The 17,435-nt window shown below is 37.2% G+C and overlaps 1 protein-coding gene across 4 annotated transcripts in view; it reads left to right on the plus strand.

Annotated features, from left to right (window-relative positions):
• The first annotated feature begins 727 nt into the window (after positions 1–727).
• SLC7A11 (solute carrier family 7 member 11) overlaps positions 728–17,435 on the plus strand; it is a 103,864-nt gene continuing 87,156 nt past the window's right edge. For 2 of the 4 annotated variants that reach the window (XM_073804832.1, XM_073804831.1), the window contains exons 1-3: positions 728–855; positions 10,787–11,051; positions 14,665–14,791. In XM_073804832.1, coding sequence (XP_073660933.1) covers positions 745–855; positions 10,787–11,051; positions 14,665–14,791 — 503 coding nt within the window. In that variant the 5' untranslated portion in view covers positions 728–744. Of the gene's footprint in view, positions 856–9,668; positions 11,052–14,664; positions 14,792–17,435 lie in introns of those variants that run through there. The other 2 variants (XM_073804830.1, XM_019927945.3) reach the window with 2 other exon arrangements.

Genomic DNA, 17,435 nt, shown 5'->3' on the forward strand with positions numbered 1-17,435 from the left:
AGTTTATTGACTTCTTTATTTCATCTTCATCTTCCATTTTATACTTTTAATTATTTCCTTTCTTTACTTCCATTTCATACTTTTAATTATTTCCTTCTTTACTTTCTTTGGGCTTATTGTTTGTTTCTAATTTCTTATGTTGGACATTTACTCTTTAATTTTTAATCTTTCTTCTCTTCTAATGTGAGTAGTTAAGGCTATACGTTCCTCTCTTTGAAAGGCCTTAAGTATTCTCCACAAATCTAGGTATAGTACTTTCATTTTTATTAATCTCTAAGGATTTTTAAATTGCTTACCATTTATTTTTTGACCAATGATTTTTTTTTTCATGTGGATTTTAATTTTCTTATTTGCACCTTCTAACTTGATTGTGTTGTGGTCAGAAAACATAATCTGTATGATATCTTTTCTCAGAAAAGTTGTGAGATTTGTATTATGGCCTAGTGTATGGTCAACTGTGATAACTGTTCCATGTGTATTTGAGAAGAATGTGTTTTTTTCTTCTGATTCTGTCTTGGATGAGACTATGTTGACCCCAGGAAGGCTTAGGAGGCTGGATGAGAAGGTTTGTTCATGTCTAGGAGTAAAACATAGGGTAAGTTGTAATCAAATTGTAGATTGTACACTTCTGAGATTGATGAGGTAAACCTGGCCCAGATCAGGTGATCTTGGCACTTACTCAGACTGGTTTACATGCACAATTGCTCCAGGATTATGTAAGGCTAGATCTGGAGAGTAGACGTCATGCTAACAGAAAGCCAGGGGGACCTCGCTCATCTCATTCATATCTTATGGTCTACACCTGGTGAACTTGAACTTCTGTCTGTGCTGAAGAATGTAGCTGAGAACTTTGAGGTATACCTTGAGTGCATTTGCTTCCTTCTCTGTGCTTTAGTAAACCTCATTTGATTTTCCTAAGTGGTGCTGGTCTTCCAGTCAAATTTATTACTACCATTTGTCAATAAAGTGACTAGGTACACATTTTTATGTTTTCTGCCAAATGGGTTTTCTTCTCTGGAATAGTTTGATTAAATCCTTTCTGTCTTGGATTATCTTTTCTCATAGATTTGCAAATTTATATATTCTAGACTTTAAGTATTTCTCTTATTGGAAATATAAATATTAACTTTCAGATATGGCCTATTTCTATGTTTACGGTGATTTTTACTGTACAGAAAAATGTCAACTTAATGTACAGAAAAATGTCAACTTAATGTGATAAATTTATAAATACTTAAATTCTTTTGGTATTTTTATAATTCTAAATATGTTATCAAGGGAATTCTATGTGCTAGGTACTAGGTCTTGGGAAATTCCCTGTCTCAGCAGTGATGAAAAATAAATTGTTATGATGAAAAATAAAACAGGGTAACTACTTTATATTACTGAGATAGCCTGATGATAATTATGAATTATTAAATACACTGGGAGTATAATTAAAGAGTTGGGAGTTTTTTCTCTTTTACTACTTTGGGTGACAGTTTGCTTAAGACATGAATTATGTGTTCTTTGATTATTTACGGATCTTTCCTATAAAACTACCAGTATGCTTTTTGTCCATTTGTTATACATGATTTTTAAACTGCTGATTAATTTCTAACTATTGAAGCATTCAAAATTTCTGTTTATCCATGAATCATTTGACATGTGTTAGTGGTGATTCTTTAGAGAACTTTCCTTTTCTTCTTCTTTTCCTTCTCCCCGCCTTTCCTAAGTAAACTATACACACCATTATAAAAGCATGCTATAATCCATTGCAATCATTATCTTTCCTGATGCTCAAATTACCAAATTTGGACTATAAGAGCTGCTTCAAGAAAGAGTCTCTTTCAACCAGCTCTATTCATTATTGAGCACACTCTTGATTTATGGAATTGCATTTCTCTCAACATGAGTAAGGTTGAAAATCTGGTCATATTTATGAAAGTCATTTGTGTTTCCTTTTCTGTGAAGAATTTATTCATATGCTTTGCTCATTTTCTGTTGGATTGTCTTTTTTTCTTATTTACTTGTATAAAACTATTAAATTTAAAGAGGCTAGATGTTTGGTTGTAATATTAAATATATCATGCCCATTTTATTTTTTGAGTTTTGGGGGGGGTTATTGCTATATGGATTTTAAAATTTGTATCCTCTTAACATTATCATTTTTTCAATGACTTCTGGAGTTTGTGTCAGTTAGATAAACCTTCTGCACTCCTAGATTCTAAAGGAATTCTATAACATGTTTTGTTATAGGACTTCTATGATTTTATTTTTACACTTATACCTTTGACCTATTAGGATTTTATTCCTCTTATATGGTGTGTAAAACATAAAAGTTTATTTTTTCTAAATGGTTATCCAGCTTCCCCCACATCATTATTGAGTAGTCCATATTTTCCTCTGTAGTTTGAGATGACACTTTTATCATAAAGTCCTGAATGTATTTAGGTCAATACTGGGATTTGTATTTTCTTCTATTACTTGGTTTTTAATGTATTGATGCCACAAATTTTAACTAATGAATAACTGTAGTATATTTTGATAACCTAGTATTCCCTTAATGCTCTTATTTTTCAGAATTAAAAACTGTATTCTGTATAAGTGCAGAATCACTTAAAAACCAACAAACTCTTGGCATTTTCCTCTGGATCATGTTCTATTTATAATTTAATTTAAGAAATTGACAGCTTTATGATATTAGTCTTCCTATCCAAGAACATGACATACCTTTCCATGTGGTGAAGCTGATCTTTTTAAAATATAAGTTTTACAAGTCTCTTATTAAGTTCATTCTTTGATTTTAAATTTATCATTGTTAGTATAAATGACATAACTGATTTCATTATTTCATTTAACTTGTTTGTAGATATATATACTTATTATCTACTGATTTTCTGTATTTATTTGTTTTTATTAATTACCTTATAAATTCTTTGATTCTGGTAGGAATTTTTTATTGTTATTGTTGAATGTTCTGTTTTTTACATGTAATTAATCATAAAATAGTGAACATTTTTGCCTTTTCTTTTTTATTTTTAAATACTTAAGTTCTTTTTCTTCTCTAATTGCAGTGGCTAGTACCTCATAGATAATATTAAATAATGGTAACAAAAATTTTCTTTGAGTTATTCTTGACATTAAGAGGAATGCTTCTTGTGTTCTCAGATACCAAAGAACTTGCACAAGGCAGTGCATCCCTTTCCAGCTGTGTTTTTTTCCAGTTCACCTCAGGTGAAAGCCTTAGTAATTGCAATACAACAGCCTGAAAGGGGCTATGACTGCTCTACTTGCTGTTAGTTATGGGGTCCTTACTGCCATTTGACAGATGAGTGAGTAAACTACACTATCACTTTCTTAGAGTTTACATTCTAGACTATATTCAATATCAACCATCTTAGTTCAGATTCTCTATAAAGATCATGAGATGAGGAATCATATGCAAGTGATTTTCTAAAGAAATGCTTTCATGAAAACTTGTAAGGGAATACAGAAAACAGGGCAAGGAGGGGGAAGAAGACAAGCAAATATACAACTTTTCGTTATACAACTTTCGTTATACAACTTTTCAGGTAACATTCCAGCCTGATTCTGCAGGAAGAACTTCTTGAGGGTAAACTATACCTTAGAGTTTTTCTCAACTCAAGGCAAGGATATTGGACTTTCATATAATCAGATCAGTGGGTCATTGGCTGACATCTCGTAAGAGATGTAAACTCCCAGATACTTCCTGTTTTGTGAACCTGGGAAGTGACTCCATTAGTCCGTGGGCAGTCCTCTGAGAAGAGTCACAGCTATGGCTTTATAAAGCAAAATCACAAGCCAGGAAGTAGGTACACAGAAACAAAAATAGTGACATGAGGAAATTTGGATAGAACATCAATAATTGGCTACAATGGATAAAACTTTTTCTTATTCATTCAACAAACGTTAAAATAAGAGTGTTGGGCTTCCCTGGTGGTGCAGTGGTTGAGAATCCACCTCTCAACGCAGGGGACATGGGTTCAAGCCCTGGTCTGGGAAGATCCCACATGCCGCGGAGCAGCTAAGCCCATGCACTACAACTACTGAGGCTGTGCTCTAGAGCCCGCTAGCCACAGCTACTGAGCCTGCGTGCCACAGCTGCTGAAGCCCGCGTGCCTGGAGTCTGTGCTCTGCAGCGGGAGAGGCCGCTGCAGTGGGAGGCCCTCACGCTGCAGCGGGGAGTGGCCCCCGCTTGCTGCAACTGGAGAGGGCCTGCGTGCAGCAATGAAGACCCAATACAGCCATAAATAAGTAAATAAATAAAATTAAAATAACATAAGAGTGTTGATGTTGCCAACAATTGTGTATCAGATTTTCTTTGTAATTCAATCAAATTTGCTTCACTTATGTTGTGTCTATATTTCAGGTGCATAAATATGTTTTATTTGCACAGTGGCTTCATCCATAATAATTTTTTATCTTAAAGTTATTTTGTTTTAACTTCATGTGTTCTTTGTAAGTAGAACCTAACTGAATGTGGAATTTTTATAATTCAATCTAAATCTTTGTCTTTTAACTGGTGCTTTTACTCCATTTAAATTTATAGATATTATTCATATATTTGGATATATTTTATCATCTAATTTTGTGTGTTTTGTTTAGCTTGCCCTTACTTGGCTCTTTTTTCTCTCTTTCCTGATTGCAGTCTGGAATAACTGAGGTTTTTCTATTTCCTTTTTCCTTTCTTTGGATTTGGGAGTCATGAATCACTTCTTTTTTTTCTTTTCTCTTTTTTTTCCTTCCCTCATTTATTCCTTCCTTCCTTTCTTCCCTTTTTATAATTACTCTTAAATTATTCACATGAATACACAACTTTATATAATCTAATTGATTAATACCTCTACCTTCCTATGCTCAAATAAAAAGGCCTTAGTAATCTTACTTTAACCACTTCCCATTTTTATGTTATTTTATCCAAATCTAGCTATATTTTGTTAAATTTTATTTTATTTTTTGGTCTTATTTTTATCAAAGATAAGAAGACAGTTTGAAAATTCAAGTTATTCTATAAGGCTTATAACACGATTGGTGTTCCTGTTTTTATATCCCTTTCCATCCTTCCCCTACCCTTCTTGGTGCTCCCCAGACACAACATGTTCCCCCAGAACCTGATTTTTCTCCTATTCTTTGTGTCCATATCTCTAAATAATATGTGTGTCCTGTTAGGTTACAGTTATTGTTTTGTATGTTATATATCAGCTTTCTGCTATGAAAGATGATGACTTGTCTCTTTGGCTATTCCTCTCTCCCCTTAATCCACCCCTTTTTTCTCCCAGTAGAGCTATAGAATAATATTGTTTATGTTTCTGGGAGTTAATAATTATCAAATACATATCCAGTACTTACTAGTCTGTAACACATTACAGGGTAGGCATCTCAAGATGCAGAAATAAAAATTCAGTCCAAGATGACAGCGCTCACAATCTAACGACGTACAGAGAAAATTAATAAAACTAACTGAAGAAGAATGATTATTTGTGATAGAAGTTAGTACAGCAGGTGAGAATGAAACATGTAGATATTAAGGGAATCAAATTTCAGGCAGAGGGAATAGCAATTGCAAATGCCCTAAGGCTGCAGCATGTCTATCTTGTAGGACTAGCAAGCTCTGAATACTCAAGAACAGTTACTAGGAAGAGACAAAATAAAATAAAAAAATGGGTTGGCAGTTCCTGCGTGTTCTCTTAGGCCAGGGTCAGCACACTTTCTGTAAAGAGCCGATGGTAAGCATTTTCCAATTTGTGGTCCATTCAGTCTCTGTTGCAATTACTCATGTCGGCCGTTGTAGTGTGAAAGTAACCAAACACAGTATACAAATAAGTGGGCATGTCTATGCTTCAATAAAAAATTATTTACAAAGTCATCTGTCATAGCTAGTGCAGTGACTGCGTGACCTTATCCTATCTGCAGTCATGGTATTACTAGACCAAGGGTTGGCAAACTACACAAGAGCTAGGAATCATTTTTACATTTTTAAAGTGTTGTAAACCACAAATGCATTCACATGCACTCACACACACACACACAAAGAACACTGGACAGAGACTACGTGTGGCCTTAAAGCCTAGATATTTACTACCTGGCCTTTTACAGAAAAGTTTGCCAACTCCTACACTAGACTCACAAGAATGAGTTGGATAATGTTTCTTCTTTCTCCATTCTCTTAAATAACTTTTCTAAGAAAGATTATTTAGTTATAAAAATTTGGTAGGCCTCATCTGTAAATCAAATGAAGCTTAGTTTTGTTTTGTTTTTTTAAGCCAAGGATATCCTTGATTACCACCTTAAATGGTTATTCAATTTTTTCTATTTGCTTAATTTTTCTATTTTTCAGGGCCATTTCAGTATCTATTTGTTTTCCAAAAAGATGTCCATTTACTGTAGATTTTCACATCAAATGTATTTATCAAGTGTATTCAAATTTCTTGCCCATTTTCTACCGGGTTATCTGTCTTTTTCCTATTGATTTGTAGAAATGTATTATTTATTCTGGATATGGGATCTTTGCCAGGTGTTAATACCTTCTTCCACCTTATGGTTCACTTTTGATTATGTATTTTGATAATGTATTTTGTATCATGAATCTCTTTTTTTTCTTTTTGCGGTACACGGGCCTCTCACTGTTGTGGCTTCTCCCTTTGCGGAGCGCAGGCTCAGCGGCCATGGCTCACGGGCCCAGCTGCTCCGCAGCATGTGGGATCTTCCCGGACCAGGGCACGAACCCATGTCCCCTGCATCGGCAGGCAGACTCTCAACCACTGCGCCACCAGGGAAACCCTGTATCATGAATCTCTTGATCGTATATTTCGATGAACTGAAATTCTTAATATTAATATATTACAATGTACCTTTCTTTTATGGTTAGTACTTCGTGTGTCCCTTTTAAGAAATCCCCACTTATACCAAGTTGGGAAATACAGTCTATGTTTTCTTGTAGATCAGCACTGTTCATTAGAAACAATGTGAACCACAAATTTGGACCACACATATGATTTAAATTTTTAAGTAGCCATATTAAAAATATAATGAAGCTGGAGAAATGAATAGGGATAACAAAATTATTAAGGAGATATTTTTTGTTCTTTAAAAAAAAGATTTCAAATTCTAGTGGCTGTTTCACACTGACAGCACATCCCCATTTGGACCAGGCACATTTCAAGTGCTGATACCCATATGTGTCTAAGGGCTATCATATGTGGCTGTCAATATGCCATATTAACCTAGTTTAGAGGTTTTAATGATATGCCATTTACATTTAACTCGACCGCCCAAATGCAATTGTTTTCTCGTGTGTAGCATGAGGTAGCATACTTAACCAGGAAACTAAGTAGCTTATAGAATTGAAGGAAGACCTTCAGGATCCAGAGCCAATCTGAGTTCCTTAGGAATGAAGACAGGGCTTGATGATGTTGGGACTACGTATCTCTCTTCTCTGCTTATTCTCTTTTATTCTGCAAGGATTTTCTCAACATGGCAGGGGACATGGCCTCCAGTTGTTCTAGGGTCACATCTTTACAACTTCTGACAGATGAAAAAAATAATAAATCTAATTCTGTTTAGAAATATCCCAGCTCAGGCCACATTCCTATACCCTGCAGCTGGGGAGATGATTATATTTGGCCCGGTCATTCATTATATGCCCATAGTTATAATCATGGAACAGAAATTATTACCAGAAAAGGGAAGCTACCATGATATATCACATCTTTTTCTTCCATGAAATGCTTTTAGGGAACGGGGGCTATTTCTTGTGCACTAAATTAATATTTGTAAATAGCACTCGAATAGTTTCCCAATTTGACAGGAATGCTTAAAAAAAGGCCTAAACAGGACGGAGGATATAAATGCATTTGCTTGGAACTAATTTTCACTATACACACATATTTGAAGACCATACAATTTTTTAATTTATAAGTTTAGGACTGTTGATTTATAAAGTAACCCAGAAGGTAACTCAATATTTTCTTTACAAACTACACTTTCGGTAAATTTCTGGGTGACTGGATGAGATATACTGGTGTCTTCGGTAACTGTTTTGCAGCTATGCAGAGGTTTTGAATGTGACTGTGTTTTATATAGATAGTACAATCCTTTTGGCCATTGTTCTAACTTCAGTAACTTTTCTTTGTAAATAATTTTTAAAAATACTCCAAAGGGGGCTTCCCTGGTGGCGCAGCGGTTGAGAGTCCGCCTGCCGATGCAGGGGACGCAGGTTCATGCCCCAGTCCGGGAAGATCCCACATGCCGCGGAGCGGCTGCGCCCGTGAGCCGTGGCCGCTGACCCTGCGCGTCCAGAGCCTGTGCTCCGCAACGGGAGAGGCCACAACAGGGAAAGGCCCGCGTACCGCAAAAAAAAAAAAAAAAAAAAAAAAAAAATACTCCAAAGGAGGAGAATGTCATTTGATATTAAAGAATATTTTTCCTCCTTTAGAATGTATCTAACTTCTGTCTGAATGCACTCTTACTCTCAATTTATGAGTTTAGTCATTTAGCACAAAATTTAAAATTGAACTGTGGCTCTGCGTTAGTTTGCGTTCTACTTTTAACTCGTATTTCTTCAGGGCTAATCTTTTTGGGAAACGAAGGCCTCTCCTCTCTTCATTATGTGCATTAATCAAGAGAATTGTGTGATTGAAGGACTCGTAGGAGGAGAAAGAGAAACAGAATCTTCCTTTTTTTTCCTATAGCTTTTTCTTTTTCTTTTCTTTTCTTTTTTTTTTTTTGGCATTTCAACAAGGTTGGATGAGGAAAACTACCCATCTTTATTTTTTGAAAGCCATGCAGCTGGGAAAAGTATTTATTTTGGCTTGATAAAAACCCTAACTTGGTATACTCAAAGCAAATTACGTAGGGTTTAGCTACATAATACCAATAAGAAATGATGTAGCCTCAGTTATCTGGATGATAGAGCACTGACGTGGTATCATTTCCTCAGGTGCCAACGTAACAGAAAACAGTCTGACCTTCTCCATGTTACTTTCTAGTGGCTGTTCCTTTCTTGTGTCATCCTGACCCCCTCTCCATCCCCACCTCCACCTTGCACACACGTTTTCTGCCTGTTGTCTTTGCTTAGCTGTTCAGAAGCATATTTAATCTCGTTTGCAAATGTAGCTTCAGGGTAATGATAGCGTGTAATTCTTCTCACTGAATCCAAAACCACCTATGACCACAGCCAAAAGTGATACCTAGGATTTCTTTTCTTTCAGTATTTGTTTTATGGACACTTGGTTAAGAAAGTTAATAGGGTTTTAAAATGTTTGCCTTTCTTACTGTTTCAAACTAAACATTTTTTAAAAATTTTTATTGGACTATAGGGGATTTACAATGTTGTGTTAGTTTCAGGTGTACAGCAAAGTAATTCAGTTATACATATACATATATCCACTTTTTTTATATTCTTTTCCCATATAGACCATTACAGAGTATTGAGTAGAGTACCCTGTGCTATACAGTAGGTCCTTATTAGCAAACTAAACATTTTAATCTTAGCTTATATTTCTAATTCATTCTGTTTATAATCATAATATAACAATAGTTGCTATACTTTAGAAAAAATTCCTACATAATCTTAACACTTTCCTCGATTTTATTCTGTGTATCCCTTCTCAAGCCTTTGTTATATGCATGTTTTTATATCATTGTAAATTTTGCTTAATATTGAAATTAGATTTGTGTGTGTGTGTAATTTTTTGGAACAACATGCAAATGAAGAACCTATCTTTTACTTAGTTTAGGAGATCACCTAGCACTTATGAGAATCAGAAAATGACTCTTTTCTGGAGTCACTGTAATTTTTGAAGTAGTCACACTCAGATGACAATTTTAAGTACCGGTGTTATTATGGGTAGTAAGAAATAATTTTTATCTTTTAATGTTAAGTAAAACAGTTGTTATGTGCGTGACAGCAGCTATACAGAATCATTCTAGGTTTGTAAATATTAGATTTGACCGTGTTGCTAGGAAACCCAAAAGGAAATTTAAATAAGCAGGACACATCACGAAATCTAAATTTTGTTGTTATAAACAATGCAGCTTTGAGTTCTGTTCTGTGATCAAAAGGTTGGTATAAACGATTTTATTTGTACGTTAAAGAAAAGAAACTCCTTTCAACACAGTGATCATTTCCTGTTTCATTTTTCATTTTCTTTTCGAGTGAAGAGCTTTTGTCCCTCACTAGGAGTTGCTTGAAATCTCTCGGAAGGTCTGTTCCGAATTTACTACTTCTGGATTGGTTAAGATCTCTGTTAAGAGTGTGCTTTGTTCTCTGAAAGCTTTGGTCAGTTGAGCAACTTGCGGCTCGTGGTAAAAAAAAAAAAAAAAAAGAGCTGAGTAATGCTGGAGCCTTCTCATGTGGCTGATGCAAACCTGGAGAATTTGCATCATCATCTAGCTGGAGTAAGTTGGTGAGACAGGCAGCAGCTTAAATACCAGCCCATGAGGAAGTTGAGCTGGGCTGTAATGATAGGGCGGCAGCCGCAGCCTCAGCAGCAGAGGTAGTCGGGGAGTGGAGAAGCCAGAACACCATGAACGAGCACACAGGTGTTCCTGTGAGCAATTAGATTGCGGAAGGTGAACATACACCTTAGAGTTTTTACCTGGGAGCACACTAGCGCTGAGAAGGAATCCGAAGGCAAAGAGGAAGAGATCAAATCGGTCAGTCACCCCAAGACGCACCAAAGTTGAAAGTTTGGAGGTTTTATTCTTTTAATTTTTTTTTTTTTCTTTCTTTCTTTTGCTCTGTTTGCTTTTTACCCTGCGGGTCACTACCATGGTCAGAAAGGCTGTGGCATCCACCATCTCCAATGGGGGTTACCTGCAGGGCAGTGTTAACACGAGGCTGTCTTCCCTGGGTGGCAAGGAGCCACCTGGGCAGGAGAAAGTTGTGCTGAAGAGGAAGATCAGTCTGTTGAGAGGGATCTCCATCATCATCGGCACCATCATCGGAGCAGGAATCTTCATCTCTCCTAAGGGCGTGCTCCAGAACACGGGCAGCGTGGGCTTGTCCCTGGTTGTCTGGACGGTGTGCGGGGTCCTGTCACTGTTTGGTGAGTGTTGCCGCTTCTCTGGGGGTGTGTCTGTGGGGCTGGGTGCCGTGCTCTCTGGGAGAACAGAGGGTGATTTCTAAGGAGGGAATGAATGGCCAGGGCTCCCCCAGATTTTCTGATCTGGGGGGAGGTATGCGAACTGTCCACGCACACTCTCCACTGTTGGCAGAATCCTGAATTCCCTGAAATTGCGACCTGTAGGCTGTGCTCGCTTTTGCTGACTCAGGTAGATTATTTTCTGATTTTTCCCTGTGGCAATGAACGTCAAGGCTAGCTTTGATGACCCAGGAAAACACAGGCAAGCTTTCTGTACCAGGCATTTGTGCCCAGTTACCTGTGTTTGGGGCATCTTGGCAGCTGGCGCACTGAATGAAACACCTGTGAAGTGAAACCCGGTGTGGCCTGTTTAGACACAGAACTGAGTGTTCAGCAGAAGTTTTACTGACTTTTTATTGGCTAAACAAATGGGTGGCAGTCTTTTCCTTTTTAATTTTTTAACTTCAGGCGCTTGTCAGTTCCCAGTATTCTTTCAGAAGTCCTTATTGTGGAAAGAAGTGTGATGGCATACAATTGAATTCCTTTTGTAAATGAGAATATTGCAAGGGTCTGGGCCTAGTTCACAGTTTTTTCAACTTTTCATCTCTCCCCAGTACCCATAAACCTTTGCAATATAAATTGTAAAATTGGAATTGGGTGTTAGTTTGCTGTGTCTGCCCAGCTCTGTTTTCTTCATTTCTAGTTCACTTGGTCTTCAGAGACACAGGTCATTGGCCCACCTGTCTGCTGAGTTAGTCTAAACAGAACTGGTAGAAGAAGTATGATTATTAATTTTTCTTCAAAATCTAGATCTCTTTTATTGACTTGATCATTAATAGTAAAGAGGTAATAAATGTCCCCTCATGAGGTGGGCACATTACTAGAAAGCTACCTGGGTTAGTTGTGAAGGTGACAAAAACTGGTGAATGGTCAAGAAAATGAAATTTTATTTATGTTATGGGAAACATGTCTAAGACATATTTGCTCTTCTCTGGCAAACAGTGTATTCTGATTTCAAAAGATACTGTTCTTTAAAGGTACTAACTCTTTGTCCAAACTCTAGGACCAAGTACTAACTCTTCGTCCTACAAGGACCAATCCGTTTATTCTTAAGGCCTTGCAGTGTTTTCAGCGTTGGTCTGAGCATTCATCAAGAGAACTCCAACTTCCGTTATTAGGAAGAAGGTATTTTAAATAAAACTTGTTTTAAAAAAAGCTGCATAGAAAGATCTACAGAGGAATTATTTTGGGGTTATTTTAGCTTACAAAGGGTTCATGGTATTCATATGGTGTGGCATGTACGTTTATAGATGAACAAAGAGAAACGTAACTGTTGATCTTTCTAAATGACTATGCCTCCTCAGCCTTTAATCTTCTCCAACACGTGGTATATTCAGAACAAATCAGTGTCTGATGGGAGAAACCATAACCAGTTTCCTGGATTTTGCATACTGTGTGCGTGCAGCTCCCACTATGAGATTCCATTTTCGTAAACAATAAAAGGTTATTCAGATATAATAAAATGGATGGCTCTGAGCATTAACTAGTTAAAGTGATGAAAGTGATGTTGACCTGCACTTAGAAAATATGCTTCTGCATAAGTATATCATCTCAAGAAGTTCAGGAAAAAAAAAAAGCTAAAGGGACTAGCTAAGTTTATACTTGAGTTGGTAGTCTTTGATTACTAACTGCAGTGAGTGTGCTCCTGTACTAACCTACTTATCTATATTTGCATTGCATTTATCACTTAAGTTACTAGGAACTTTTGATAGGAGTACCTTCTTAACAGGAAGCAAAGCAAAATATAAGGAAAAAAATCCTTTGTCTTAGAACTCTAGAACTCTGGGACTAAAAGTAAAGAATTTGTGTATTGGATTTACAGGTGTTTTTTAAGCCAGGGTCAATACATGGATTCTTACAACCTATTCTGAACTTTTTTCATCTGGGTAAAATGGTTATAGAGCTTGAGACCTTTAAATGAAAATTTCATTTCTCCAGAACTCAATTTAAACCTGGGGCAACTATCCTGGAGTTTCAGCAAAGCATACAAAGGTCTAGGTATTGATTCTTGGGGGATAAATTCTGAGGTACTTAAGACACTTTCCAATAACAGTTTATATCGGCTGCTTCTTTGTACAGCCTACCAACATGGTGACTGGTTTCCAACAGAGAGTGAATTGCAACTAGTTCCAATTAGTTATAAATAGGCCATATCAGTGATCCCCAAATATCAATCTGTTACTTTAAAGACTAGTTACTTTAAAATTAACCTGTGTGAATTTTAAAATAATAGATCTTCTTGGATGCCTCTGTTGGACAGTCTGGCCTCTCTTGGTTAGAGAGTAGGTCTGGGGTATAGCCTTAGCATTTGTTTTTTGTTTGTTTTTAAATAAAAAATTCTCCCCGGGTGACTCTGATCCAGTACTAGGTTCAGGAATACAAGAAGTGATACAGGAATACGGTAACTGACACTAAGATTTTGCTGAATATCCGAATTACATTCATGTTGGACAGTTCTACCTGAAGCTTTACTGATTAGTAATAAGTTCCCACACTTTGAGTCCCCCGAGCAGGCCAGGCAGAAATTACGTCTTACGTTCGAGTACTTGGCAGTATGGAGAGAACTTTTCACATAATGTCAAAATATATTTTTCATTTTCTTGGAAATTCATTGCTCACGTTAGTAGATACAGCTGTATTTCACGAGGTGCTTTCTGCTTTCTCCGTGGCAGGCTCAACGCTGTCCTTGGCATCCACTTCAAATTTAAACACACAAACTCCTTGTGATGTGAGAATTAAGCTCTTTATTTTACGGAGGATGAAACTGAGGTTTGGGGAGATTATAGAACTTGCTCAACTCTGTGTGAAGTTTATTGCTAAATGTTAAAATTTGGCCTATAGTTAATTTTACCTAACGTATGTAAATACGCCATAGCACCTCTTTTTTAAAAGTAGGTGTTATTTCAACCATACAGAGTGTGTACTTCGAAGACGTGCAAGAAAAACTTTCCTAAAAGCAGAATAGCTGCGTCAAAATTCATTTTGTGGACGAGCAAAACATATCCTACAAATTAAATGAAGCCTTCCAAAGCCTTGAGTCCATACTTCTCTGGAGAACAGATGAATCTTATTTATTTTGACATGCCACAGAAATATCATTTATTAAAAGGCTTCTCAATATAATGAGGTCAGTTTGTGATAATTCCTTGTTTTGATGTGAAGTTCTTTGAAAAATAGGTTAGTAATATTGGCATCCATCTACTCCTTTTCTCTTGTCAGGTTTGAGATTCAAACTTCTTAATAATATGATATTGTTTTAGAAGTTTGTCCTTACTATTTCAGGTCAGATTACATTGTTTGAATAGAATGAACTAGATCTCAAATGTGAGGAGGTTACAAGAGGAATCTGGAGGCTCTTAGGAATTCGATGACTGTTATTAATTTTGAAAAAGGATGTCATTCAGATCAAAGGAGGTAGTAACATCTCACACAACAGAAACATTGTTGTATCCATTCTACTGCTGGATGACTCGGTAATATTTTAACTTTTCACCTTTTTATTATAAATATTTCACAGGAGCCTTGTCCTATGCTGAACTGGGAACAACTATAAAGAAATCTGGTGGTCATTACACGTACATTCTGGAAGTCTTTGGCCCGTTACCAGCTTTTGTGCGAGTCTGGGTAGAACTGCTCATTATACGGTAAGAGCCTACATACAAAAAAATTAAGGAAAAATAAACCTATTCATTATACCTTTTTTTTTTTTTTGCGGCACGCGGGCCTCTCACTGCTGCGGCCTGTCCCGTTGCGGAGCACAGGCTCCGGACGCGCAGGCCCAGCGGCCATGGCTCACGGGCCCAGCCGCTCCGCGGCATGTGGGATCTTCCCGGACCAGGGCACGAACCCGTGTCCCCTGCATCGGCAGGCGGACTGTCAACCACTGCGCCACCAGGGAAGCCCTTCATTATACCATTTTTTAATCACCTTGATTATTTTTAAGTAGTTAGAAATATACATGTCATGTGATTATATGGTAAACGTGTCTACTTCAGGACATAAAATCTGGGATGGAATACCTTTCTCAATGAATGTGTTTAATACGATTTTGCCACTGGCGGTAGTTTGCCAACCCTCAAACTTTTAAAGCATCTGCTTTTTGTTAATATTCAGTTATTTTCCATGACATTTTCAGGACAGATGCTGACTTGAAAACGATAAGAAGCATCAAAATCTACCTTGGTAAATCAGACCTTTTGTTTGATTGTAAATCATAATTAGACAAAATTAAATGTTACGTTATAGGAACTGGAGTTTTTCTTCTTGTAGATTACACCATTAAGCCATCTTAGTTTACTCAGTTTTCGTGACTAGGAAGCTTCTGTTCCTAACAATTTAGTATGTCACCAAGTTGTTGTTGCTTTTGTTTTTGTTTCTTTTGGTTGTATTGGGTCTTCATTGCTGCATGTGGGCTTTCTCTAGTTGTGGCAGGCAGGGGCTACTCATCATTGCGGTGCGTGGGCTCCTCATTGCGGTGGCTTCTCATTGTGGAGCACAAGCTCCAGGCATGCGGGCTTCAGGAGTTGTGGCACGTGGGCCCAGTAGTTGTGGCATGCGGGCTCTAGAGCGCAGGCTCAGTAGTTATGGCGCATGGGCTTAGTTGCTTCGCGGCATGTGGGATCTTCCTGGACCAGGGTTTGAACCCACGTCCCCTGCATTGACAGGCGGATTCTTAACCACTGCACCACCAGGGAAGCCCGTTACCAAGTTTTATACTCTATAAAAGAACAAAACTTCACTTGTCACAGATGACTCATATCCTCATCTTAAACAAATCAGTGAACTACTGTTGCCAAAAGCTTTTTTGAGTTTATTTTTGTAAGAATACGTTCCTCTTCCTGATAGCCCTGGTTTAAAATCAAACCAAATAATGCTAAGTCACCCTGAGCGGCAAATTTCCTCCAACTTTGTGGGAAACTTATGATGTCACCTGAGAAGTTTAAAAGTATCTTGAAGGCAGATGGCGTCCCTGAAATGTGACTAACACATTCTGATTGCGGAGTTTAACATGAGTAAGTAGAGAAACTTGCTCTTACTGTAAACTTATCAAACTTACACAGCTGAGAGCTCCTGTGAGCTTTTATCCTGTCATGTGGGCCTAAGTGGCAAATGCAGAGCTAGTAAGTATTGACTTAACACTAATCTTGGTTTTTATAGTTCTAAGGAGTCTCTTTTTTATCAAAGAGCTTTGAGTAGTATTTACTTCTTTGTGAAATCTGTTCTCCTTTTAGACAATTCTGCATTATTTAAAGTTTGTTATAATGAAATAATGATAAAGAGGTATTTTGTTCCTTTTCTAAACTCTGGGATTGGCCCGGGATGCGCCTTCCACTCTTTTCTGATCATCTGAATATTACTCTTCAAAGGTCAACTTAAATTCTGTCATTTCCACAGTCAAGTTCCTGTTCACCCTAGTTTATAGTATGTCTTTCCTCTCTTAATAATTCTGAGAAAAATGCAGTCTCCTCTTCTCATTTGACATTGAACATGATGTCCTATAACCTTACTTAATATTTTAGGAATCCGGGCTCTGTTTCCCTGTTAAAACTGCAAGCATTTCAAGCATGTAAGACCAAGTCTCACACTTTTTGTAACCCTTATACCACTTAATTCAGTGCCCTGTTGATCAGATATTAAATTCTTTTTGAACAAGTAACTGAAAGATTAAGGTTATAATATTTTGAATACAACATACTCAGCATTCAGATGGCTACACTACTTATCTAGAGTGCTGGCCTGTCCGGACAGTAGGCTTTTGGAACCTGATGTAGCTGGACTCGAGTCCTGCTTTAGTCCTGCATTGGCTGATTGTATTGGCGGTGTGATGAGCATGGTCATTCCATTTGCAGCAGTAGCACCGATACGGTGCTTATGCGTTCACTTATTCATTCCACAAACGGCTACTGAATGGTGAATGGCACGTTAAAGAGACCTGAAGTGGAGTGAGCCACGGTTCCTATTCTCAAGCAGCTCATAATCAAATGTTACTTTAATCACAGGAGAGCTACTTCGTGGTGTGTGTGTGTGTGCGTGTGTGTTTACAGAAGAAATTACCTAGATATATTCTAGAAGCTTTTTTAATGGGTTCATATATTTCTTTGTAATAATGGACTCAACTGGTTTCTCAGATAGGCAGAGTCATGAATGGCTTGAGGGGTGACAAGATACCTAGGTACTTTAACATTTCTCTTCCATTGAAAACACCCATGGTACCTGAATACTTACTATTAAAATTGTACATCAGGTTAAGACACTCTTGTCAGAATTAGTCTGTAAAAACAAATCTTA

Source organism: Tursiops truncatus, chromosome 5 (genome assembly GCF_011762595.2).
Source record: "Tursiops truncatus isolate mTurTru1 chromosome 5, mTurTru1.mat.Y, whole genome shotgun sequence".
Classification (NCBI taxonomy): Eukaryota; Metazoa; Chordata; class Mammalia; order Artiodactyla; family Delphinidae; genus Tursiops; species Tursiops truncatus.